Source organism: Heliconius melpomene, chromosome 13 (genome assembly GCF_056956725.1).
Source record: "Heliconius melpomene rosina isolate 202511_hmr_F chromosome 13, ASM5695672v1, whole genome shotgun sequence".
In the NCBI taxonomy this organism is placed as follows: domain Eukaryota; kingdom Metazoa; phylum Arthropoda; class Insecta; order Lepidoptera; family Nymphalidae; genus Heliconius; species Heliconius melpomene.
Window position 1 is genome coordinate 5,479,034 of NC_140401.1, and position 27,541 is coordinate 5,506,574.

At 30.3% G+C, this 27,541-nt stretch overlaps 3 protein-coding genes across 3 annotated transcripts; all 3 read left to right on the plus strand.

Moving 5' to 3' along the window:
* Positions 1-62: 62 nt before the first annotated feature.
* Positions 63-16,453, plus strand: Orc3 (origin recognition complex subunit 3). The gene is made up of 12 exons (XM_085196156.1): positions 63-272; positions 359-502; positions 576-754; positions 1,259-1,367; positions 1,593-1,813; positions 2,051-2,198; positions 2,425-2,550; positions 7,409-7,723; positions 7,823-8,206; positions 8,638-8,871; positions 14,723-14,907; positions 16,283-16,453. Exons 1-12 carry the CDS (start codon positions 240-242, stop codon positions 16,377-16,379), a joined length of 2,175 nt encoding a protein of 724 aa, XP_085052282.1. The 5' UTR covers positions 63-239; the 3' UTR covers positions 16,380-16,453.
* Positions 16,454-19,866: 3,413 nt separating this feature from the next.
* LOC146532654 (larval cuticle protein 1-like) lies at positions 19,867-20,796 on the plus strand. The gene is made up of 3 exons (XM_085196643.1): positions 19,867-20,024; positions 20,128-20,243; positions 20,370-20,796. Exons 1-3 carry the CDS (start codon positions 20,016-20,018, stop codon positions 20,584-20,586), a joined length of 342 nt encoding a protein of 113 aa, XP_085052769.1. The 5' UTR covers positions 19,867-20,015; the 3' UTR covers positions 20,587-20,796.
* Positions 20,797-23,427: 2,631 nt separating this feature from the next.
* Positions 23,428-24,379, plus strand: LOC146532655 (larval cuticle protein 1-like). Its single transcript, XM_085196642.1, has 3 exons — positions 23,428-23,496; positions 23,639-23,763; positions 23,951-24,379. The coding sequence occupies exons 1-3, from the start codon at positions 23,488-23,490 to the stop codon at positions 24,165-24,167; spliced, it is 351 nt and encodes a 116-aa protein (XP_085052768.1). The 5' UTR covers positions 23,428-23,487; the 3' UTR covers positions 24,168-24,379.
* The last annotated feature ends 3,162 nt before the right edge of the window (positions 24,380-27,541 follow it).

The window sequence follows — 27,541 nt, forward strand, 5'->3', positions numbered from 1 at the left end:
TCTGTGCTTGAAAGTTGGTTGATGGCTGAAAACAATGAGTAAATGTGTTCTGTGGCTGAAAATGTCAGGTCAATTGACAGGTGCATTCAAATTTTCGTTAAATTCTTTTAGATCTTGTAAATAAATGAATAAGCTAATATTTTAAAACTTAAGATATAAGGCACTACTAAATCTAATATACTAGACAAAAAGTATATATATTTTTTATGTAAATATAATTTTATAAAAAAATATATTTTATGATTATGGAAAATACTGTTTCTGTTTCTAAGGTGATATTATTATTGTAATATAATAATATATGTATATGTATTTATTTAAATAAATACCTACAAATATTGCTTATGTTTTATTGCAGGGTGTATTTTTATTCTGTAATGGATTCCATAAAACCAAGACGTCTAAAAAGAAAACTAAGCATACTTTACTTCAGACTTTGCATAATGATCGTTGGTATAAAATATTTAGGCAGAATTGGCTCTTGATTGAAAAACAACTACAGGTTGTTTAAAATATAATTGTTGAGAATATTCAACTATAAATTTATCTTTTATAATGATATTGTTATTTTGCAGGATTTGCATGAACAAACATACAGTGCCTTAATAAATGATGTTGTACAGTATGTGAAGATATATAATGAGCAAGGAGAATATGAAGCCTTAGAAGGTATAATACCCATTGCAACTTTACTAACTGGTGTAAATCAACCAGATCATGCAAATCAGTTTTGTGCACTTATAAATAAGATAAAGTAAGTCACTATTGAATATTATTCTATTTTTTAGCTACATGCTGTGTACCACACATAGCTGCATATACACAAGGAACCTTCTGTCATTAGTTACATAGCATATTTGAGTGGTGGAAATTCACCCAATTTGTATTATTATCAGAATGAGGCCATGAAGTACACTTACATTTATCTAAATATAATAAAACAATTTTAAGAAGTAAAATTGTTTTATTAATCATAATTTATATTCATAATTTATGCATTATGTAGAATTAATTAAAATTATTTGGCATTATTTTATTTTAATACCTAAAAATGTATGTATGAAATGTTTATTACTTTTCAAGTGTTTTTCATACACTTTGGAGTTAATTTAATTATAGCCAAATTATAGAAAACCTTTGCATAAATTGTATCCTAGTGTATAAGCTTTATTACTGTAAACTTTCACCTGGATCTCTTCCATATTTATGGTATTATTGTAATTATAATTGGATTGATATGTCACTTTATAATTTTAAGGGAAGATGTTACACCACATGTGGCCATGGTTAATTCTCAAGATGCTCAAGCAGTAAAACATGTTGTTGAAACTTCTGTTTGGCAATTGATCAATGGTCAAGATTTATTGGTAATATTTAAGCATTAGTACTTTTTAAGTTTTAATATGTTGTTTTAAAATTGTCAGATTTTGTCTGATTTGTCAGTGAGGAAATATCATTTAGTTTATTTGTTTTTTTTTTCAGTCTCCAAATAAATAAAATTAAAAATGAAGTCCCAATTATTTAACCAATATTGTTTATTAAGTTTTTATTAATAATGATTATTACTTATAATACAATTATTTTCTTTCCAGGACAACTCAGTTGATGAAAGTTTTGAAGAACAAGAAAAAATAAAATTGAAGAAAAATCAATGTACTATGAAAACATTGTACAATTGGTATGGAGGAAAATACATAAATAGATCACCAAAGAAATCTAAAAGTAATGTTAAGAAGAAAACCTTAGTTATAATAATGCCTGATTTTGAAAGCTTTAACTGTAATATATTACAAGACTTTGTGATGATTATAAGGTAAACTGAACATTTAAATAATTGGATGTTTAAATATTAGGGTATAAAAAGAGCTGCATGTAATATTTTTACCAATAGAAAAGAAGAGTCTAAGAAATAAATTTAAATCCAATGTCTTTACTTGGGGCGGCAAGCAGAGAACAAAGTGTCTTGACATTAGCTTGTTTCTGCTTACCCTGCTATATACGGAATAGAGAACAAATACAAAAACTAAAATAATTAAATATATTGTTACAGTTCATATGCAAAATCTTTACCGATAGTATTAATATTCGGTGTGGCGACATCAGTATCAGCACTTCACAAGTCGTTTCCTTATCATGTATCTTCAAAGCTTCTTATTAAAGTTTTCCATTCGCACCCATCACATGTCTATATGAATCAAGTAAGTTTTATGTGATTTGTAGTTTACAAACAATTATAATATGTTAAAAAGAACTTAGTTTTATTGTCTACCGAGATAATAATCTCTTTTGTATCTATATGCATGCGTTGGACATTTCCAATTCATGCATATATATACAAAAGAGATTATCATACACCCCATTGGTATCTATGAAATATAGCATGAAGCTAAAAAAAGACTAATGATGTTTATATTTAATTTCCAGGTTATAGAGAACATTTTTTTAAGTCCAATAACTCCATTCCATTTGTCCGGTAAAGCTTTTGAATTGTTGACAGATGTATTTCTGTTTTACGATTTCTCTGTTACAGGACTAATACAAAGTATTAAGGTATGTTTAATTAGTGTGATATAATTAAATAAATATTTTAGTGAACCTAGTTATAATAAATATTTGAGTGTTTATATGATCTACATATTTGATTGTATATGAGATGCTATAGAATTATTTTTGAACTATTTTATCTTCTTTCTGTGATAACCGAAATATAAAATTTAAAACGCGCGGAGCGCGTGCCAAGTTTCTGGGTTTCAGAACTGGCGAGCAGCACCGTGTGTTATTTTACACGAACCATTTGAAGCCACTTTTTACCTATTCGTAACTCAAAAACTATTCCACTTAAAGCTGTCATATTTGGCTCAAATATTTAGACCCTCTACCTGTATACGTGCATAAAATTTCATAAACACAGCTCAAACAGTTATTTAGATAATGACGTCCAAAAATCGTAAATTTTTAGGGGGGTGACTGACCTATAGACCTTAATGTTAACCAAGTTCCAGATGATCTAGAATGGTGAAATTTAGCATCCGGTTAAGTAATTGGGTGTATGTCAAGGGAAAAATCCGAAACTAGTATTTTTTTAAATATTTTCTTATAATTTTTCAATAAATAGATTCAATTAGGAACATTTACTTATAGCACCTGTAATGAAAGCATAGCAATCAAAGTTAATGATAACTGATTTTTAGGCATAGCGCCTGCCAACAAAATAAGAGCAATGCATTATTTATATATATTTGCTTTTATTTATGTCACACGTTAGTAAATATTTTATTTGTTATGTAGACTAACTTCACTATTACTTACGTAAGCCATCTCAAACAACACGATGCTTTCAAGTATATTTTAAGATAAGATATGTCTCCATTTGTAGCTGAAAATGACTCTAATTTATGTCCTGAGAAAGCCTGTCATCATGTGGACTTCAAGGGCTTCACGTAAAAATATAAAAATATAATAAATGGATTAACATCCTTCATTATTATTTATTACTAGCGGCCGCGCGCAGCTTCGCTTGCCTATTTAAGGGTGAATTCTAATAACCCATAAAACATGTGTTCAATGAAATATTTTTAAGTCTAAATTTCAAATTTTATAACAATCGGTGGCGTTTTAAAAATTTTTCTATATAAACTTTCAACCCCTTATTTGCACCCGTAGGGGGTTATTTCTAGAAAACCATACAACATATGTTTAATTATATACGTTTAAGAGTCTGAATTTCAAATTTTATGAATATTTATGAATATTTGCACCCCTAAAGGTTCTCTCTAGGGGGGGAATAATAAGAGGGGAGAATTCTAGAAAACGATGAAACACGTGTTCAATTAAATACCTTTAAAAATCTAAATTTCAAATTTTATAAAAATCGGTGCCGATTTAAATTTTTTTCCATAAAAACTTTGAACCGCTATTTCATCTCTTTAAGGTTAAAATTTTTCGAAATCCCTTCTTAGTGGATGTCCAGATTACGAAAGTAAACTTTTGTCCAAATTTAACGTTTCTACGCACAGCGGTTACGGCTGTGCGTGCGTCTTATCTCAGTCAGTGAGGACAAGTCCTTTTATATATATAGATAATTTAAACATTTTAGTACTTATTATACTAAGAGCATTTGCATAGTCGATTAACGTATTTGATATTAAATACCTGAAGAACTTTTATTAAATTAGTGAATCACTTTTACATTTTTAAATATAAATTATTATAAAAAAGATACATTTAAAAATATAAAAAAACCACTCTTACGAGGGCGGGACAAGGGTCCAAGCCATCGGTGGCTAGGGCTCCAGAGAGAGGAACCTCCGCACGATACGTGCCGTCTCAAGTAATACTGCCTTCTGTATCCGGTTCTTGATCCAACAGCTAAGCGATAGCCTCTTAAGGTGTTGGTCGAGGCTTTTCGCTATTAAACCGTTAACCGAAACCACTGTCGGCACAATGATAACAAATAACAAATTATTATTACAATATTTAAGTACTAAGTCCTATAAGGGTTCTGTTTTATTGCTTTCGAGGTACAGAATCCTAAAATAGAAAAAAATACACTAAAAAATAAATATAAATAAAAGCTTTTAAAAAGTAATTATATTGATAGAAATATATATAAAATTTAATAATAATATACTATCTGTAAGGTCAGTCGTGGAACAGGGGCATAAAGAGTGACTGTAAAACCTGACTGGTTACTGGTTACTAGTTACTGAGTGTTTTAACACTAGGTTCTCTCTGTCTACTCTTCTGTGTGCGGGATACAGAGTGAAGCTGATTTGATTTTTATTTTGAAACATTGTCAGCCTACCAGCTATCTTAACAGAAGTAATTGTTAACAGTAAAAATTTAAGTAATTGTTAATAAAAAAATAAGAGAAAAAAAGAGAAAATTAAAAATTACTTAAACAAAATAATAAGAAAAACCAAAATGTGGTGTCGTGGGACACCAGTTAGGAACGAAGTTCGACGAACGACGAGTCCTTCGGCTAATATAGAATCGACACAAATTGCAAAAAAAGTCGTGCTCAATTTTATGTAGGTTTTCTTGATTTTTCTCTTAAATTTTGCTGATTTGTTTTTATTTAAGTAGAAGAAAGTATTTAGAAAATTCAGTATTTTAGGAAATAATAAATTACTTAAAATAAAAAAACATCGTAATTCAAATTATCAACTAAAAAAAGGAAGAGGGAGAAAGAGAAAGGTATTATACATTACTCGTCTGTGTATGCGACTGTCGCGCCTGCGCACGTCTCATTTAACGGTTTTATTCCACGCATTTTTCTTACGGTTTTACTATCACATTTTTTTCAGTTCGTTCACGCAGCGAAATCCCTATCCCTTCCAAGCCTGCCGTAAGGAACTTCGTTCCAATAAATAAATCCGCTTTACGGTGTATCCCACACATAGCGGGCTAGACAGAGGGAACCTAGTGTTAAGACACTCAGTTCCCCTCTTTCCATCGAACTCTGGAGGCATTGCGTGTTGAGTTATTCCAACAAAATAATAAAATTAGAAAAAAATAATAATAAATTTATCAGATTTCTAAACGCAGCATACATTAATTACTTTATAATCTGACAACTGTCATTTAATCAACAAAATAAAAACTATAGTCGAGATTCATAGATAAATATAATCTAAATTCATATATAATTAAATATCATCTTAAGAGTAATAAAACATAATATTATTGACTATAATAAAAAAAGTAAATACCTAATTATATTAGATACATTTTATTGTACGAAGGCGCTCATATTTTAATGGTTTTTTTGGCCTGGGTTTCATGATTTTACTGATTTTAGGAACACTTGTGAAAACGGCAGAGAACGAAGTTAACCTTGGGATCATATCAATTCAGATTGGTACCGTCAGCACTTAATAAACTTATTGTTTATATTTTTTCCAAGACATGTTGAACAATGAGTCGTTCAATAGAATTGCTTGTGGTTGAAACGAGAACCTTACACCGAATTGTTCCAATGCCTCCCGATGGGAGCTGTCTCTTCCATGCTTTTGCATATTCTTTGTTTGAGCGTATTGATATACAACAAACTAATAAATTGCGCGAGACTATAGTAGAGTACGTATGTCGTAACTGGAATGATTTAAGTATCTACACTAGCGCTCGAAACGGGAATCCTTACTCTTCTAAAGAAGACATGCTTTGCTTAACTACGTACGGAGCTACTTCCGAAATAAAGGCTGCAGTAGATTTGTACAATATTAAGATAGAAGTGTATTATCACAATGGTGTCCTACTTGGTTTATTCGGCGAAGAGAAATGTCCTATGAAGCGCTTACTCTAAACTATGTTTTAAAAAGAGCAACTCTTGAGTTTCTTGCTATAGTAGCTTCCTATAGGAAAAGTACTTGTAATGGCCAAATTGAATAAAGAATATTTTGATTTTGATAACATTATGAACCTTCCTACTTATAATTTCTGTACAAAAAGTAATGATATCCCATCAAAAACATAAATGTAAAAAGAAAGCCAAGTTCTGTAATAAAACGTATGCTTTCAGCGATAAAAGAAGTGAGATGTAAATGTATGCCAAGTTCAATGGTCAGTCCTGAAATTTATTTTTAACAATATAAAATATTTTATAACAACTGAAAATGCCCATTCTTCTTACAACTTGGAGACTTCATTTATGTGTAATATCTGACTTGGCTAGTTTTCAAATTAATTTACATCGATATTAATGAATGTATTCAAATTCTATTCTATTCTATTCAGATTCTATTGTAAATTCATATGAAAACTAGCCAAGTCAGATATTACACATAAATAAAGTCTCCAAGTTGTAAGAAGAATGGGCATTTTCAGTTGTTATAAAATATTTTATATTGTTAAAAATAAATTTCAGGACTGACCATTGAACTTGGCATACATTTACATCTCACTTCTTTTATCGCTGAAAGCATACGTTTTATTACAGAACTTGGCTTTCTTTTTACATTTATGTTTTTGATGGGATAAACATTTAGTAACTGGTAGTACTGCTGTGTTTTTTGCTTGTTGAGTGGGAGAACTCAACGCCGTGCTTTGCCTCGACACCAGAGCGAAGAAATGGAAATATAAACGTGAATAAATACTTCACTTCCTCGTGTGGGGATTGAACCCACGCGTTACAGTGCCGCTCACTCATAGAAAAATTTAAGAAAATAGAAATGTCACATATTTTGATATAATAAAAAAAATTGGCCTATAACAAGTGCGCGACTGTAAACACGACGGTTGTGGGTTCGATTACCATTCGAGGAAATGATTATTTCTTTACCACGAGCACTTAGTTCCGTCACTCAACATGAAATGTCGTGAAAATGGAGGACAAGATTTTGTCGACCGTTCACTCTTGTCTACCCTGCTATATGCGAGACAAAAAAATAATAATTTAATTTGTTTTCAGTACTGTATGATAGATCATTTCTATGGTGATAACACAAAGTCGTTGTGTTGTCCTCGAGATAAAATCGAGGACGCTATACAAAATCTTACTTCAGATGACTTAGAAACTATAAGGCAGCTTTTATCATTCAGACCATTTTTAGAAGTTCAGGATTGTGAAACGAAAATTGGATTATTTGAAAATGATAATTTCTTTAGAGAAGTACTTGCTAAAGAAATGTATAAGCTTCACGATTATATACATAGTTTTCATATGTGTATACGGTTATTAGCTGCCTTTGTTAAGGATTTACCAAAAAATATATTGGGCAAAACAGTAAGTTAACTATGCATTTATATTTTAAACATGCAGGCAGCATCTTTATACGTTTTCTCAATAAATTTAATTCCGTATAATGTTAACATTTCTTTACAGGTACGAGAAATGTACGCTAGATGTTCCCTACAAAATATAACAAACACACCAGCTTTCCGTGAGGCTATCCAGTTATTGAACTTTCAATCTCAAGTCAAATTGATTGAAAGTTTAACCGGAGCTTTAACGGAAATTAATATGATTTTACAAATGTCGTCTCCAGTAAAACCATTAAGAAGTACACCACTAAAGAATAATATAAATACACCTTCATCTAATGAATTGGGCGTGGATTTTGCCAAAAATATTAGGATTCATCTACTGACATTTTTAAGGCAAATAGAAAATGCTAATAATGAAACAACTGTACATAGTAATATCGAAGCCGAAAATGACAATATGGATATTGCTAACGCACCTGGCAATAGGTATAAGTTAAAAGAGGTAATTAACAAAAATTATAATTTGGTATTAATATTAATTGAAATTTACTTATTCAATGCCGTTTTGGGTGACTCTTTTCAAAAATTATGGGAAAATATGTACTAATGGTAGTAATATAAGGGATATATCAAAATTTTATTGGTCCCGATGGACCCCATGCATTTTTACTACATTCCCAAAACTCGCCAAGAAAATAAAGATTAGATCCAGCGTTGCCAGATTTTTGCCATGATTTTAGATGTTTAAATTTTTTAAAAAATCATAATTAATTTTTTAATTTATTAGTAGATTGTGCTGTGAGCAACCGCCACCGGACCCCATTTTTTGTCACTCCAATGTAGAACCCTGTTGAATCCTCTGTGGACTCCAGCCATCATTTTATAAAGTAAAGCTTAAAAAATCTATAATAACATATATATATTTATTTACAGAAATTATTTAAAGCGACAAGAGCAGAGAAGGTCCAATCAGAATTCGAAATGATACGTTCGAGATTTGTTAGTTATTTAGAAGAAATTTTTACCAAAGGACTTCATCCACCGCACACTCAAACCTTTCACGAAATCTTGTTCTTTAGCGATGTCTCCAATATAAAGAAGCAAATTGTTGGTTCTCCTAGAGGCGCTTTACATACTGCTCTAAGCAACCCTGTTTATTATTTGCAGGTATGTATTTTATTATCTGTTGTTTTTTCAATTTCACGATATATCCGTATATTGCAGGGTACACAGAGGGAACTTACACAGGGTTCCCGTCTAAGACAATCGGTTCTCTACTCAATTTTCGAGGGATTGCATGTTCATTGGCGGAAATAAATGCCGCGCTATATATTGTCACCAGAACGAAAAAATGAAATTAATTACTACCACGATGCCCTTGTTATATTTATCTAAGGTATACTATATTTAAACTGGAGGCCATAGCAGTGCATTGAAACTATGTCTGATAGATATGATGGTTGTGGGTTCCATTCCCGTTCGGGGAATAATTATTATCTTTAAATTACTATAATTTCTTCTGCTCTGGTTAACCTAAGCGCGACGTTGAGTTTTGTTGAAATGCATGCCCGGCGGAAAGTGAAATAAGAAATCCAGGAAAAAGATAATCTGAAAACATAAAAAAAATATATACTGTCTGAAAGGGGTGCTTCTGAATTTGGACTTCGATTAAACTTACCGGAAGCATGATTTTAACCCTTTGCCAGACACACCTCTAAGCTCTTACAAATTACAATCGCCTACGAATATAATATACCAAAGTTATAACAAGAAGGATTTATTATTAATTTTAATAAAATTATGTGAAGAAACATGGCGTTTGCTTCTAATATGTTCGCAGGCGTTTATAACTTAGCTTAGTAGGGTCTAGGAGTGTATGGCAGGGGGTTAATATCATGTCAAGTGTCTGGCAATAAATAACGTCTATAATATAATTTCCAAGAAAATATTTAAAAAAGATCATTATACTTTATATATTTAAAGTAAGTAATGTACTATTTTATACACATTATTTACCTTAATAACTGCCTAAGTAACCACCATCTAAATTTCATATTCCTTGATAGTACTTACCAGTGTTGGGTATATGCGTCGATAAACTTTACTAAATAGCGAAAGTTCTTGCTGGTTCGATTTCCTCCGTTCGATATACGGAAAAAAGCAAATAAAAAAAGAAGAAAAATGCAGTTAAAATATATTGTTTATTATAATAAAATTAACTAGTTATATGACACTAAAAGTTTCATCAACATATCCTTATTCCATTGAATTTAAATTATTTGAAACGATGTTCGTTTTTCGTGGTATGATTTATCCTTAATAATATTTTATATATATGTATAATAAAAAAAATAAAAAAATCATAGTTTTAAAAAATCCATGTAAAGATAAAGCTAGATAGATTCCGCACAAGTAATTTTATTTTTTCTTCCTCTTTTTATAGAAAAGACAAGGCAAACGAGCGCACGGATGGTATTTGACTAGTATTACTTATTTTTAAAATGTACCTATGATTTCATTCTTTTTATGATATCTATTTCGACCAATGATCTGATGTTTAAAATATTTGACTAAATCAAATAGTAATATATTATTTAAAGTGCTAAGGTTAAGTAAGATATTTAATGTCACATACTTCCTCAATTACGAGAGTCCAAGTTTAATAATAGGTGGAAAATTTGAAAAGCCTTTAATTTTATATTTAACTTTTGAATATAAAACAAATGCGTAAAAATAAGGTTCAGAAGTAGAAAGTCGTAATATATTTTAAATATTGAAAACTGCGTTGTTACAAAATTAGCAATTGAAGTCATCATATGTGCTATGACCTAAGATCTTCTGCCGGATGCACACTCGGGTGAGCAGAATGTAGGGAAAAAAATATTTTTAAAATTAAGTTATCTTTTACTCAAAATGCGGTAAAAATCACACAAAATGCGGTAAAAATCATGTAGATTGAAAAAAATATAGAAAATTTATACTTTCAATATGTATGTATTTATAATTGCTTGATTACATATATTAGCCGCAGTGACCTGTCCAGACGAACATACTTACTTATCTTGTTTATTCAAATGTATTAAAACTAGTTTCAGTATTGAAAATGGTAAAGAAAAAACAAGATTTTTAATTATATATTATTTCTAGTTATTTGAAGTAATGTGCTACTTAGATTATTATTCTTAAACTAAATTCTTTTAGGTGTTATACTTAATTAAAAAAGTACTCTTTTTTCGATCTCGTACAAAGGATTTTTTTAATATTTTCAATTCTTAGCTCTGGTAACAAGGCGACTCGCGCCGTTGAGTTACGCCCCTCATCACGCAATGTCTCCAGAATTCGGCGGAAAGATATAATACTAGGTTCCCAGGTTCCTTCTGCCTATTTTACTATGTGCAGGATACAGAGTGAAGCTAAGAAAAGATAAATAGTAGTAACGCCCTTGCGGTTTAGTGGTAATAAGCTTATTTAACTCTATGTAGAGTATTACATTATGGTGCGTATTAATTAATAATTATTATATTAAAAATATAAGAGTTTAACATAACCTTAGGAAATATTTTGTATATACGCCTATTGTTTGACTAGGAGATACAAAGAAATATAAAAAATGATATTTGCTTATATTTATAAATTATACAAAGAAAAATAAGAAATCGAACCTTCGACTAGTACAGGATATCAAATATTTATGACTAGCCATTAGGAAAAAATATGAGACGTTTCAAACAGTGTTATAGCACCTAGTAATAAAAACGTTTCAAGTTTTAGTGTTAATTTAAAACATTAAATAATAGTTTTTGTGCGGGCAAGTTAACATATATCAATATATTTCTATCTTTTCCATTAATATTTGTTGGAGTTAAAAGTTCAAGGTAAGTATACAAGTTGTTATTGAATATTTTATTATCTTATTAATTGTGCTACATACTTACCTCTTCATAAATATATTTTATTTTAGTCTCAAATATAAATTATGGGACTTGGTTATAAAGTAAATTAGACAACATCTAAATTACCTGTATCAATTAAATATAAACAATTTATTCGAGAATTTAGACCCTATTAAAAAAAGAATATATTACGCGGCGTTGAGTTCCGCCACTCAATACGCAATGCCTCTAGAATTCGACAGAAATGGGGGAACGGAGTGTCTCAATACTAGGTTCCCTCTGCCTACCCTGCTGTGTTTGGGCTGCAGCGTGAAGCTATTTTTATAATATAACATAATAGTAAATATTATAACTTGCCATTATATTTAACTAGCGAAAATGAATATAAATATGAATTCTTCGTTAATTTCATACAATCCATTCATCCATATGCTAGTGAAGCTGTATAAAAGATTATAAAATAAAGTAACAACATAAGATTCTAAGTGGCACATTTGAATTATGTAAACAATATTATTTGTATTTCTTTAATCTTTTTATTTTATTATTTAAGGCTAGAAACTTTTAAAAGATCATTAGTAACAACTTTACTACATTACTAAATACTTTCTAATACTCATTTTTTTCATTATTATGATCCGTGAAAATGTTTATGAATATAATTAGATCATGGTTGTAAGTGCCTTGCCCTCCTTATTAATTATATCACATTAAACCCAAAAGTCACTTAAAAATTGTTTATTTTATTTACGTTAAAGGTTTAATATTAATAAACCTTGAAAATGCCCACAGAAAATTATCATTGTTTCCGCAATTAAAAGTGTTTTCTAACTCCGCCTGACATGTTCGTATTTTTTTTAATGGGATATTCAGTAGGTAACTAAAAAGAGTTGCTTTTCTCTATTCATATAATGTTGAAATAAGATTAACAACAATATTTTAACCACTTACTGAAAATTTTATATTAGCGAAATGTTACCGATAAGAATATTAAATTTTAATTGAGTACCATATATAACAAATTATTTTTTTTAACCTATTATTATTAATTGTCATGTGTTAAAAAATAACGATTGTTGTATTATAATATACTACATTGTATCTTAAAACATCAATTATTCTTGCCAGCTCCTCGAAGAATTATTTTTCGAGATGCTAGTACCTAATCTACCTGCCTGTAGATTATTCGCGCCCAATATTGACATTTCATTACTAATTAGCGATTCACAATTGATTATAAAGGTCTAATTGAATAAAGAATATTATGATTTTGATTTGACTTTGAATTTGAGACTTTGCATAAGCAACCCTTGACATTTTTATAACTAAATAATTTATAGTATCCGCTGTCCAGGTAAAGAAGATTGCTTACTGTGATATAAATATATTTTGGCTAGACCATAGAGTAATAAGACATTTTTCTTTCTAAGGTGGTGTTAATGGTATGTATAAACATACCATTCATGTATAAACATACCATTCTTACACCTTCATCGTCACCCCTAATGGCCGTATAATAACTCCGTATTAGTTTTTTGTTATCGAATTTTGGTTTATCTATGTCGAGATTTCGTTTCTTGATTAAAAAATCTAATCTAACCTATTGAATAAATGTCTCTAAGATTTTAATTTAACTTATTTGTGGTTACTCAAATATATTTCAAATGCGCGGCGATGCTGTCATAGATATATTTATTTTATAGGTCCACTAAATAACGTTAATATTAAATTGGTAAAAGCTAATGTAAAAATAATAGTATTCTTTAGAATAAACGTGGATGTCTTATCATACGTGTCGAAACTTGTTTCATTTCGTTTACTTTTAAATAATGACACCGGCTCACCGGCTTAAGAATGAATATGTATACAACATCTGCTTTTAATGATTGTAAATTTAAATTTAAATACCTTATAGATGAAAAGTTATTCATTTCATAATTTATGTTTCGTTGAACATTTATATATATATTTATTTAGAATAAAATATCCAACTAGAGTTTGGAGAAACAAACACAGAGGCCATCGTGGCGCAGTGTCACAAGCGGGCGACTGTAAACGCGACGGTTGTGGGCTCGATTTCCACTCGGGGGAATGAAATAGTCAATATTTTCATTTCCCCGCTCTGGTAACGAGGCATAGTCCGGCGTTGAGTTCCGCTGTCCAACACGCTATGCCTCCAGAATTCAGCCGAAAGTGGGGAACGGATTGTCTTAATTCTGGGTTCCCAGTTCTATCTGCTTACCTTGCTATGCTATTTTTGTAACAAAAATAAATATTTAATTTAGATAAAAACGATTTTGTACTGGTAGCAGCTTTTCACCTTATTATACTAACTAATCAGTAATATCAGCCATATATTTCTATGCCTACTTTATTCCTATTTATAATTGTAAAAAATAACCAACTGCTTTTAAGAACATTATCGTGACTAGTGTGGCTAGTGTATAGTACCTACAGCACGGTTGACAAGTCGTGATCGCTCTGAAGTTAGGTTTTCTTTTGAACATTATTAACCCGGAAAGGTAAGAAAAAACCCCTAAAATAAAATCTTCGCAAACTTCAGGTCGGCCTCAACTAGTCGATCGTACTGTAAAGACGTGAGGGTACAATTTAGGTTAATACAAGATATTAGTTTATTAGTTTCGCCGCATAATTATAATTATTATACCATTAAATATGGGGGAGAATAAGGAATGTAGAGATGAATCATTGAGTTCGATATTTTATGATACTAGTGGCGCTATTGCAAATTCAAATTTAATATAGTTTAGTACATCTGTTATATGTAGCTGGGCGGACAGAGAGAATCTAATGTTTATATATTCCGTTTTGAACTTTCCGTCTAACTTCGCAACATTGTATGTCTAGTGTCTGAACTCAATGCCGCGCTTTCTTATCAGAGTGGACTAATAACTCTAACTTTATTGAAATATAATTATTTCCCAAAGTGGGGCTCGAACTGCCGGACCTACTGCTTATCCCACAATGTTATATCCTAGTAATTTTAGCTTTTTAATAGTTCAATGTGAAAATGTCTCCATTACATAGAAATTTATGTTAAAAAAACCTATAGTTTCATGGGAGAAGTTTATTAATTATTTTGTTTTTTATTTGTATTTTTTTAGTGTAATTGCTGCATCTTACCGTCAGTAGAAAGTGTATCGGACACGTTGCCTGATGTGTGCATTGCGTACAAACTACACCGCGAGTGCGGGAAGCATATAAATCTGTACGATTGGCTTCAAGCCTTTGCCGCTGTGCTACGTCCGGAGCAAGAAGACGAGGAGCGATACCAGGATGTCAGCGTCCAGTAAGTTTTAAAGTTTTATTAAACATATGCTCGTTAAATATAGAAATATTGATTATTTTATAAGACCAGAACACTTTTTGTTTGACCATACCATTCTAGTTTTTTTTTTTGTCTCTTGAATTTATAATTAAAGTCTTCTTTTATAATATAATAGCAAATATATGATAATTATCATTTATTATCAGGAATTTAACTGGTTTATGTCAATATTTTATTTTATTTTAGTGACCCTTCTAGCAGCTCTTTAATAATAAGTTAATTCAAGACGTCGTGTATTATTCTTATTCGTTTAAATTTATTTTAATTTTTAATAACATCACATATTCGTATTTAGTTGTGTAAATTAGCTAGAAATTAAAGAAAAATATTTTTTAAACATTTGTGAAACAAAAAACTTTAAAAAATGTACTGTCGAATTGAATTACCTATTAGCTATACGTCTAAACAGTTACAGATTTTTTAATATATCTCATCTCTATCTCATCTCTATAGATGAGATATATTAATCGCGAGGAAATCTCATCGTCATTTCATCTCTATAGATGAGACATTAAAAAATCTCTAAAGGTTAGCTCATCGAAAATTTTTTCAGTGTTCAAATTGTAATTATTTTAAGATACCTTCAAATAGTTCTATCTATTATTGCTCGAAATAATGAAACGAGAGTTCTAAATTTGAAAATAACCTTGAGTTTTCCTATCTTCATAGTAAATTTTAAATAATTTAAATATGTATAATCTGTCTACGCGAACACGTTAATAATAGTCGAGAATAAATAAGTTTCCTTTTATCCAGGAGGCTGTTGAAATATATTTTTTTCTATATTTTTGTCCTCCGCAGTGATTTTAATATTATATTGTTCGTTATGCGACTCATTATATTTTTATTACAAATGTGATGTTCATAATAAAGGTACTTATAAAAAAATATTCATGTACAATAACAGTACAAATATTTCCGTGTTTATTGGAACCAGTGCTATAGGACAGAACGTGGTCGGTATCGGTACGCTTTAGAATTCATGTGATATTTCAATTTTAGCTCTCAAATTTGTTAGGGAGTGGCGGAACTCAACGAAGCACTCGTCTGGACACTAGAGCGAAAAAATTAAAATACTAAATATTTCATTCTTTCCTCGAATGGGAATTGAACCAAGAACATGTCGTGTTTACGGTCACACGCTTGTGCCTCTGCGCCATGACTGGCTTCAAAATGTTATTTTTGGTTGGTTATTATTAACAATTTGGGCTGATGATGAAGTCTAGGGTGCAAAGGGCGAAGCGAAGATCGAGTTTAGTGGAGTGCCATTGAAGAGGCTTATGTACATACATATATATTCTTATATTCTTAATTATATTATTTCTTTTCTTTTCAGAGTTCGTTTTACTCGAGCCGTATCCGAGCTCCAGTTCCTCGGTTTCATAAAATCATCTAAAAGAAAAACTGACCATGTAATGCGTCTGACTTGGTGAATCTGAAGATTTCTTTTATTTTTAGTATTATGTAGAATTGTGTGAATGAGTTTGAATAAAACGCTTTTTTATAGTGTCGAATATTTTATTTGCTATTTGTATATTAATCTCATGAATTATGCAAAATATAATAATTTCTCTTGTCGTCCCATTAAATCGGTTGGAAACTTGAAATTCACCTGAACATTAACCTCGACCTTGACAATGTCGCATAAATTGAAATAGTGGTTTAGTGACTTCGTAAAATAGATACGAACATTTGTAATTTTTCTTTCTTTCTGGGACTTGAAATTTATTATATAATCGAATACTTCTTTCTAGATTTAATATTTTAAATTATTTCAAAGATAATATTTAATTATTAGTGTGGGTATGGGTAGGCCCTCGTGGCGCAAGGGAACAAGGACACGGTTGTGGGTTCGATCCCTCTTTGAGGGAATAAATAATTATTTATAAATATTTTCTTTACCTTCGCTCTGGCACCAAGGCAAAAGTCCGGCGTTTAGTCGGGCGGAAAGTGGGGAACGGAGTGTCTTAACGCTAGGTTCCCAGGTTCCTTCTGCCTACCTTGCTGTGTGGTGGGCCTATGCGAAAAACAGCGGGACGCAAAAAAAATCATCAGTAATAAGCTACTGTCACGCAGGAGGACAGCGACTGCCTATAAACATGATGGGTGTGAAATTGTGAGTGAATTCAATCATCATATTAGGGAAGTATTATTTTGTTCTGTCTGTTCTCTCTCTGTTATCTTTTATTAATTATGTAAATATACTAAGAAAAGCTATAAGAAAGGATTTTAAAATCTAATCGTGTGGGAACGAATAAAATAAAAAAATCGAAGAATATCTTACATTTGCATATTTTCCTTATTAAATTATATACAAAATCATAGATAAACGTATAATTTGCATAAGCACACGAATGACTTGGAGGAGCAAATGTTAATGAAGGTTACGTACCTTTAAATTTTATACTCTGATATAAATAAAACTAGTTTAGTATGTTACTTTAAAAACAAAATAATTTGATTCTGGTTATAATTAAAAAAACATCGGTAAATATATTTAATAGCAGCACGCAATTTTTTTTACTACAGCTACATAAGTAGGTAAAAAGCTCAGAAATGGTACAAGTATTTAATGAATGTTTAAAACTTTCTGATAAGTATGATTTCGAACTTATTACTTTCATTTTATGTTATTTTTGATAATACACGAGTACAAATTATTTGTTTTAGTAAAGACATTGGACAAAAATAAAACTTGCGGAAATCCTTTTGTTATGTGCTGTTTATCTCAATTAATAATACAATTTAAAAAAATATAATATTTTCAATGAGCTTATGTAGTTTATATTTCTGTAACAAAATGTTATAATATTTTCTATTTAACTTAGAGGTAATTAGTTCTAAAATCTAAATAAACTGTGACTTATATTCAAAATGCTAACTTATTGCTTAAGCACGTGTAAGTATGTGTTGTCGATTTCTTTATTTAACTTCTAATATTAACAATATTAGCACTATGAGGTTAAGAAATAGGACTTTCAAAACGTAGTATTATGAGCAATTTAAAATATTTTCAAAAGTCATGTAAAGAGATCTCTTATGTAAAGTGTGTTATTAGGCTTTGGATTTTTGCCTATATAAAACTTAGCCATCGACCAGACAGCTTACTGTTGAGTTAAAAAATCTGTTGATTTACACAAGTAAAAAACACGACGACCTTGAATTATAATTTCACGAAATAAAAATCGGACCCGACCTCTGGAAAGGTTAAGAGCACATCACTTTTATTTGCGTCTTGCAAAGCGACGGTGGCGGGACAAGTTTTTCTAACGTTCACATCTTAAATTATGCATGAAGTTATATGTTGTTAATGATAATTATATTTTATGTAATTTTTGCTATTTTTTACTCGCTTAACCTCTAAAGGTTGCTGCAACTTCAACAAATCATCAATAAAATTCCTAAGAGTTTTATTGATTATTATTTTATATTTAATTTAATATTGTAATTTTTTATTTATTATTTGTTTAAATGGCAAACGCAAACGGTGAATAATAAATAATAAAAGATTGTTATAAACAGATTTGCTAAAAAAATGTTTACTAAATATATACATAACACAATAAATATATTATAAGTTGGCAAACTTAAGTTCGCGGGCGTGTACACTCACTTAGTTTGAAATTAACTACAATTATAAGTTTGTAATAGTTTTTATTCTGTTACATAAATAATAATTCGTTTTTAACGAAAATTTTCGAAATGACAAACTTAATTGACACCATAGGTGGGCAGATCCGAGACGCACTTGACCAGTTTTTCTTAATATATATAAGAGACTATTAAAGGACCATTAAGTAATTAACTATACAATAGTCGGAAGCGTGCATAATTTGGGTCTATTAAAATATCATAAATCTTTAAAATTGAAAACGGATGGAGTATGGTAATCCGTAATCCATAATAATAATTCCTAAAAATGTGAAGGAATAGTGTAAATTGCAGTGGAAAGCAAAGGTGCGTCAATAGATCATTTTTATTAAAAATATATTTAGTATATATTTAGTAAAAAATCAGCTTCACGCTGTATCCCGCACACGGTAGGGTAGTCAGAGGGAAACTAGTGTTTAGACACTCCGTTCCCTATTTTTCGCTGAATTCTAGAATCATTGCGTGTTGAGTGGTGGAACTCAACCCCGCAGTCTGCCTCGTTACCAAAGCGAGGAAATGAAATAGTTCTACCACTCAACACGCAATGCCTCAAGAATTCGCTGGAAAGTGGACATAAGTGTTTTAATGAGAAACACAATGTCTTAAATACTAGGTTCTCGCCGTATCCCTCACCCTATAAGGTGAGGTTAGATTATATAGATAAAAACTTTAAACTTCAGTTATTATATTACGTATAATTTTATATGATATTAGTTCAAGTTGTCTTAAACTAATCATTTTATATGTAGAGACATTAAAATGTCAAAAAGGAAAAGGTATAGAGCATGAATTCCTAAATTACAGTAAGTTAATAGTTTTCACGTTCATAAGAAAACATTTAAAATTAACTATTAAAATAGCTATTGCCCTTTTCCTTGTAAAAATTTCTGTATTCCTTACTTACTTTGTTAGTTGCAGAACTTATGGTGACCTTATTACATGTATGCACATTGTTTATATTTATAAGCTTCGGTTATACAGGGCTGTACTTTAAAAAATCTGTTTAAAAAAAAACTTCTACATCATAGTAATATTAATTTAAACAAAAAAGTTACATATGTACCTTGGCCTAATACGCATGTACCTGTTTAAAGAGGTATTTCAAATGAAGTGACAAATTATTAAATAAACAGATGAGCAGATGGAAAGAAATCCTTCAAACGAGTGTGTGATGCACAAATTGCTACGTACACGATACGTCATCGACTAGAATGTGCGTTAGTGTGAGTGCGCTCGTGCAGTCGTGTGCGCTATCGTAGATGATATCCGGGCAGCAAGAAAAACGACATAGAACTTGTTCATATTTGAGAATTCATTAAGAATTGTAGCCGGGAGAAATGTATAAAAGAATATGACTAGAGCGTCAAGGCATCAGTCGCTCTCTTGATATCCAAGAAATCAAACCAAACTAATCAACCATGAAGATGGTAGGTAGTGCATTGTACATATATATTGATTTTGTCATTACAATAAACTTAGATATAAATTATAAAAATATAAGTTTAATAACTATATACAATTTGATTGCAGATCATTGTTGCCCTCGCCCTTGTGGCTCTCGCCGTCGCCGCTCCCGTAGAGAACGAGCCACCAAAGATCGTCCGCTCCAACTTTGAACAAAACCCCAACGGTGGATATGTTTTCTCGTAAGTAGATTTTCGTATCGATTCCTTATCCATTTAAAATATTGCTTACAGCTGTTATTTTATAACTTCTATTTTTTTGTAAATATTAGTAATAATTTCACTGACTTAACTAAAATATCTTTACAGTTTCGAGAGTGAAGACGGAATCCAACGTGTTGAGAATGGTGAAATCAAGGAGGCTCTTGACGAAGAGAACAAACCCCACCCAGTCGTTGTTGTTCGTGGATCTTACGCTTACCTTGACAATGAAGGCAAACCTGTGAGCGTCAGCTACTACGCCGACGAGAGCGGTTACCACGCAGAGGGAGAAGTTATCCCCAAACTCCCCGCCGCCAGGAGATAAATGCACGACAACTGGACTATTCATTGTATAGGTTTAAGTAAAGCGAATGAAACCATTGTTAATGATACGAGTGTATGGGAGACGGCATCATCCCAGAGCTCTATGCTTCTTGTTACGATCTGATGCCCACTGCCATGTTTTTGTAATTTTGTAGTATTTGTTATGAATTTCAACTTAATTTGTAAAATAAATGAAAGTCATTGAAAATTATTTTATGTTTTATTAATCAATATTAGCCTAATTGTATTATTTTAAAAAGTAATTACATAAAATATATTTTAATACAAAAAATCAAAATTCTATAATATAAAAGAAATTAAAGAATATATACATAAAAATAATAGTGAAAACGAATTGGTATACATTGTTATAGTTGATTTACCATATCCGTAATATTGGAATAATCCATAAAATTATCTTAATTTTTAAGTCATTAGTATGTATAATTTATTCAAAAAAATTTAAGTTAGTTAAATAATTTGCTAAATATATCGCTTATGTAATGTAAATAACTTAACGATTACTGTAGATAAATAAAGTAGAGCCGTCTTTGTATAAATATTGCCTACTTGTCAGATTGGCGTAATCATTAGGGCGCTTCTTTCGTGGATTCTATTATGCCGCATGACATTTAAGTAAAGGTCACAGTCAAGTTATCTTACAAGTAAAATATTACGTAATTATATGTATAAGTAATGTGAAAAACCCCATCGATGCCACATCTACAAAAAAATATTCATCTAAGTTTACAAAACAAGCTTTTTCGGTTTAACAGTAAGTTTTATAATAAAAAATATTAAAATAGAAAAACAACCACTAACACGTGAAGGTATCAAGCTGAAATTAATATGGAATAAATAGGTTTATGATCCTTTGGAGCACACAAAAAATGCTTCTGCGTCAGTGCAATACAAAAGATAAAAGATAACATTTATGCATCGTTTTTGGTGCATCTTATTTGAAATTTCAATTCAAACCTAATCAAAACTGACAATTGTGACAATTTACAATACAAATGATACAACAAAATAATATAACTTACAATACAAAATTAATTCCTAATAAAGATTTTTTTTTATTTTTATAAAGAAAGAGTCTGAAAAGAGAAAACTTATAAATAATGGCTTTACAATTATAACATTTGGAAAGAAGTGAGAACTTTCAGTAAAAATAAAAGAGAGACTCTAAACAGGAAAAATATATTTATATTTAGAACCGGAAAAATTATATTTATATGATGAAGACTATTACGAACTAACAATTATTGCTTATTTCTCCGCAAACGTAAGGTTACTCAACTTTTTATAAGTTATTCTTCAAATTGATAATCCTGAAATAGGTAAGGAATTCTTGGCGTATTTCGCGACATTCATTTAAAAACTCATATTGTTTACTAATGTAATGCAACAATTTGCCAATAACATCATTTCGTATTAATAGTATTGAACTAAGTGCACACACGCACGCACACAAACACGTTCAGAGCACTCAAGGACGTGCTATACTCGTACATGTATGCCTACATATTCAGACTTACTGGCTTAGTTTAAAAAAATAAGGTAATCTTTTCCCATACAAATTTTGCTTGTATTCTATTGGCTATTATTGATTATTACACAATTAGACGTGCAATGTTAATCGACTTTTATTCTTATCAAACATTTAAATAATTGAATTTGTTTGTCTTTTGCAAAGAAAATTGTGAGGTTAGAAAAAATTAAAAGTATTTTTTTTATTTCCAATTACATTTTTTATACAGATTATTTAATAAATTCTGTTTATTTATTAAATTCTTTTAAAGTATATAAAAATGAAACAATTTTTTTATTAATATCAAAATGTATGTAGAGCTTTAAACGCGTTGAAGTCTTTAGTTAGATATACTATCAGTTGACGTCTTTTCTCTAGTAATTTAATATTTACATCATAATTATAATATTTTCAAAAACCTAAAATACTTTATATTATTATATAAAGTATTTTAGGAATTAATGAAAATATGTATTACTAATAATATAAATTTATGTAAAGATTTTTTATGTACTATTAAATATATAACGATATTTTTAATATTCTGAACTTGCTTAAGAATTAATGATTAATTAAAATAAAAAATGTACTTCACTTTATTAAATATTTGATAATAGTAAACCTTTTAAATAGTCTCAGTTTTCAAAAATTTGTTTTCAAATAGTCTAATTTTTAAATAGTCTCAGTTTTGAAAATTCATGCAGTATTGAGTCAAACCTAACTAAAAATGTATTGGATAGAAAATTATATATATACTGTATTCTAATCACTAGATCACTAATAAATGTAAGAACATATATATTTGAAATATACATTTTTGAAAAAAGAATCAAATAAATCTACGAAATGAAAACCAGATATCGAATAAATTACTTTACGGAACTAATTTGTCTTGAGTAAGTAGCGAACCCACGTATTTTTGGCATAGTATTAGGAACCGTTAATCGTTAAACCATCAGGCCAACTGTGCTGATTGAGTTTTAGAATACAAAATGTAACTTATCCAATAAAAGTATTTTAATTACTAATAACTAACATTTTTGACATTAAATTTTCATAAAATTATCGTTATTAATCGACCTTTATTTCCTACGTTTTTAAGCTGTTACCACGTGAAAGGAATTTGTAAATACTGAAAAAATTTAAAATCATGAACTTTAAATCGTAATATTTTGCTTAACTGATTTTTTCTAACACAGCCGATAAGAACAATTTTTTATAAAATCAGGTGCGTCATAACAGCTTACATAGGCAAGAATATTTACATTTAAAGGAGATTGTCACCGCCGAGAGAAATGTATAAAAGAAATCGTTTGGGACGTTCGGGTATCAGTCGCTCATTTGATAGCAACGAAGTCAAACCTAATCATCATGAAAGTGGTTAGTTGAATATTGATGTTGTGTTTTTATTTATTTTGTATAGGAAAAATATTTAATATATTTTAATATCATTGTTAAATGAATTAAAATTATACTTTAATCTATTAAATTGTTAATCAAGGTGATTTATTTTATGATTTAGATCATCGTCACCCTTGCCCTCGTGGCTGTTATCGCCGCTCTTCCCGTCGAAGACAAGAAACCAGTACCAGTCCAGATCCTCCGGTCTGAATTTGACCAGCAACCCAATGGTGGCTACGCATACGGGTAAACTTTTTAATATTCTTATACTACATTTCTCTTATTCTAAGGTTATTCAAAAGTCATTGTAGGAGAAACAGAGAGATTGAATATATTGCTTTGCAAGATCTGATAATATTTTTTTCCATTTAATGATTATTATTTATAATCAAAAAAGCGATCATTTCAAATAATATGTTTTTGTATTTTTCAGTTTTGAATCTGATGATGGTATTAAGCGCGAAGAAGTTGGAGAAATAAAAGAAGCCCTCGATGAAGAGAACAAGCCCCACAGTGTCGTTGTTGTTCGCGGATCTTTCTCCTACATTAACAGCGAAGGCAAGGAAGAAGTTATCAACTACTTTGCTGACGAATCCGGTTTCCACGCTCAAGGCGACTCCATCCCCAAAGTGCCCGTTGCAAGGAGATAAACACAGTTCTGATCTGATACTCGTGTAGTTAAGAGTTTTACATTCAGTGCGATATAATAAACCTATTGCCTACAGGAGTAAATGAACTGACATGTAGCTGACTCTCAACTACAGCTAACCACAAGTTCATCCTCTGTGCCATATTTTGTACATTTTGTAATTAATAGTTGTTATGTGGTATTTTAATATCAATTAAATATTACTGAATTAATCATTATTGTTTTCATGTATCCTATAAACAATATAAAACTCCAATTATGAAATATTACACAAACCACCTACAGGTAGGTGGTTTTCACTGCTGAAATATAATAGAATAGTCAATAAATATACTTTTAATGAGAATATTTTTCCTATTATCGTAATTCAGTGGGTAAAATAAAAGTAAAGTATTTTATAGTAAAGCAAAAGTCGCTTCACCAATAATATTTATTTTATTTTTTTTTACTCTTAATTAGTAAAGTAAAGGAAAATGGGAAATGATCGCTAAGTTTAATGTTAAGTAATGTTGCATTCTCAACTTCACCGACAGAATATTGGGAGATCTATGTGGGTGACGAGTTCTTTGTGCCCTCGGGAAAAAATCCAAACTTCAAAATTTGTGGGCATTTAAATATTTATTACTTATTTACTTTTTCCTTGCTACCACTAGCTAGCTATCTTACTCCGATGATCGACAGCACTAATAAGTTTATATTTGTAAAATTGAAAAAAAGGAATAATATGATATGAATATTTTCCATCATAATTATATTCACAAGGCACTCAATAAATTCTATTCATGTTAATTTTAAAACTAAGTATCATCGGTACCGATCTGAATAATTCCATACGTAATGTATGTATAGTTACGTGTTTACATATTAGCTGTTTAGACTTATTGAACCCAATGTTAATATTTTTATTTTGTTGATTTACCAACAGGTAATGTAAGATTAAAGTTATTTATACGATTTTTCTTAATTATTAAATATTTCCAAAATAATATTATGATACAGCTTTATGAACACACTATGTTCCTCCACCGTTCCTTGATAGGGAACCGATTTTTTTTCGAACTTGAGATTAATCTTGTTAGTCCTACTTACAGCGACACAGATTGGAGAGGGAAGAGGGTACTCTATCTCTGTGAAAGTGCAAGCATTACGTGGCTGCTTGCGAGGATATCGTCAGCGCCTCTTGCGGGAATCGAACCAAGGCTTGAAAAACCTCAAGGTCAAATATCCTTGTGATTTTAATTATTTTTCGTCACAATACGCCTTATTGTAACTTATTCATAAGATAATAAATATACGGCGTGGTGGACTTTAAATAGAACTAATGAAATTGAATGTTTTTATGTAAAATTTCCCTACATATATTTCTAAATTCCGCAGCGCACACGCTTAATTTCGCTCATAATTCAATAATAATATATAGGCGTTTGTAATTCAATAATTATATCATGTTCATAATTCATATTTCATTATTTAAGGCTAACTAAGAATTATACCGTAATGTTATATAGCCTATAGCGCTCCCGAGGAATGTAACTTTCATATAAAATTAAAAAAAATCTGAACTGCAGTTTCAGAGATCTTAGCGTTTAAACAAACAAACAAACTCTTCTGCTTTATTATATTAACTATAGGTAGATAACTAAGTAACTAACATTTTTTCTGACCGCGCGACGTAACGGAAGATAATCTACTAATCAGTCTATGTACATATGTTACATACATGTTTATTTCTATGGTATTGTAGAAAACAAACGAATTCATCGACTTTGTTAATTCTTACGTCAATCGATTCGTCTTAACCTTGCGATCGTCGCTAAAGACATAACAAGATACTTTAACACGAAAATTAAAAATAAATAAATAATTGAATAATTTCAAATATGGTTTGAAATGGATTATTAAATTCCTTCGTAATTTTTCATTTTAAGTAACAGCTTAGGATAGATTCGTGTTCTAATACTTATTTTATATTATCCTGAGTTTTTTTTTTCTAAAAATATGTTGCCTATATTTTGCTGTACAACGCCCTCCATGTTATGTATCCCATATATCTGTTTAAGTATTCTGAAGATTACCCAGGACAAGTCGAATTATAAACAGATAGACAAAAATGCAAAATTGTTTTTGTGCTATATAACTATAAACACTTGAAAATCACAGTTATTTTGAATCTGTCTAATAAGAAAGTAAATAAAACCGTTTAAAAAGAATGAAATGCCGTCTAATAAAAGTTAGTGAGCTTAGTAAACATTTTGCATTTTTGCCTAAATACACTATTAAATAAATATTCGCATAGTTCACGCGACCGAGGCCGCGCGGGGGCCGTTAGTTTCATAATAAATTATTTTCTAAATTTCATTGACTAAAATATCACCATACCTATATATATAATATATATAATATTGCTTAGTATACAGTGAATATCTAAAAGGTAACAAGTAATTTTTCATCTGTTATATACGAATACGAACAATTCATAAAAAAGCAAAATCGATTTTGTTGTGGGTTCGATCTCCACTCAAGGATTTCCTCGAAATATTTATATAATATTTCATTTGAAATATTTATTCAAATTAATATTTTCATTTCTTCACTCTGGTGTCCCGCCACTCAACACGCAAATTTTCCAGAATTCGGCGGAAAGTGAGGAACGGAATGTCTTAACGTCTTAACCTAAATGAGTTCCCTCTGGCTGCCGTTTGCTGGACATAGCGTGATTTTAATTAGATTTTTTTTTATTATTTCATGTGAATAGTGAGCTGTCGTTACATATCACAATGTATTCCTGTTTTATAACAACGATAAAAAATATATAAATGGTCAATGCAAAATTTTACATAAAGTCAAAAGATATCGTTTATATCTATCAAGTTGATAGACACTCGTGACTTTAATGAGAATACCGAGTTAGGGCACTCATTCCTCTCCGCTTTCAAATAGAATCCACCCGAAGACACCGCGTACTGAGTGACGACATTGTGCGTTATGGTTTGTCTTGCCAGAGTAGGGAAACGAAACAAAAAAATATTAGCGTATACTTACTATGTTTTTTTTTAACTTCTTGCTATATGCCGCACACAACAGGGTAGGCAGAGGGAACCTAGTGTTAAGACACTCAGTTCCCTATTTTTTTGCATGTTGAGTGGCAGAACCCAACACCATGCTTTGTCTCGATATCAGAGCTCATAGTTACATACTTTTGCCCCTGTGCCATGACGTTTTATTTATAAGAGGTATCTGGTACCTATAATATAATACTGCCGAATTACAATTTAAATTATATTTAATTTCAAATTCTCAATTAAAGATTTTACCTAATGCCTAGCGGTGTCTAAAAAACCATAAAATGTGGTGTCATTAAGGATTACATTGGCA

Coding starts and splice junctions, on each gene's coding strand:
- Orc3 (XM_085196156.1), top strand. CDS start 240: ATGATTATGGAAAATACTGTTTCTGTTTCTAAG. Junction 7,724..7,822: donor AAAATATATTGGGCAAAACA/GTAAGTTAACTA, acceptor ATTTCTTTACAG/GTACGAGAAATGTACGCTAG. Junction 8,207..8,637: donor ATAGGTATAAGTTAAAAGAG/GTAATTAACAAA, acceptor ATTTATTTACAG/AAATTATTTAAAGCGACAAG.
- LOC146532654 (XM_085196643.1), top strand. Junction 20,244..20,369: donor AACGGTGGATATGTTTTCTC/GTAAGTAGATTT, acceptor ATATCTTTACAG/TTTCGAGAGTGAAGACGGAA.
- LOC146532655 (XM_085196642.1), top strand. Junction 23,764..23,950: donor AATGGTGGCTACGCATACGG/GTAAACTTTTTA, acceptor TGTATTTTTCAG/TTTTGAATCTGATGATGGTA.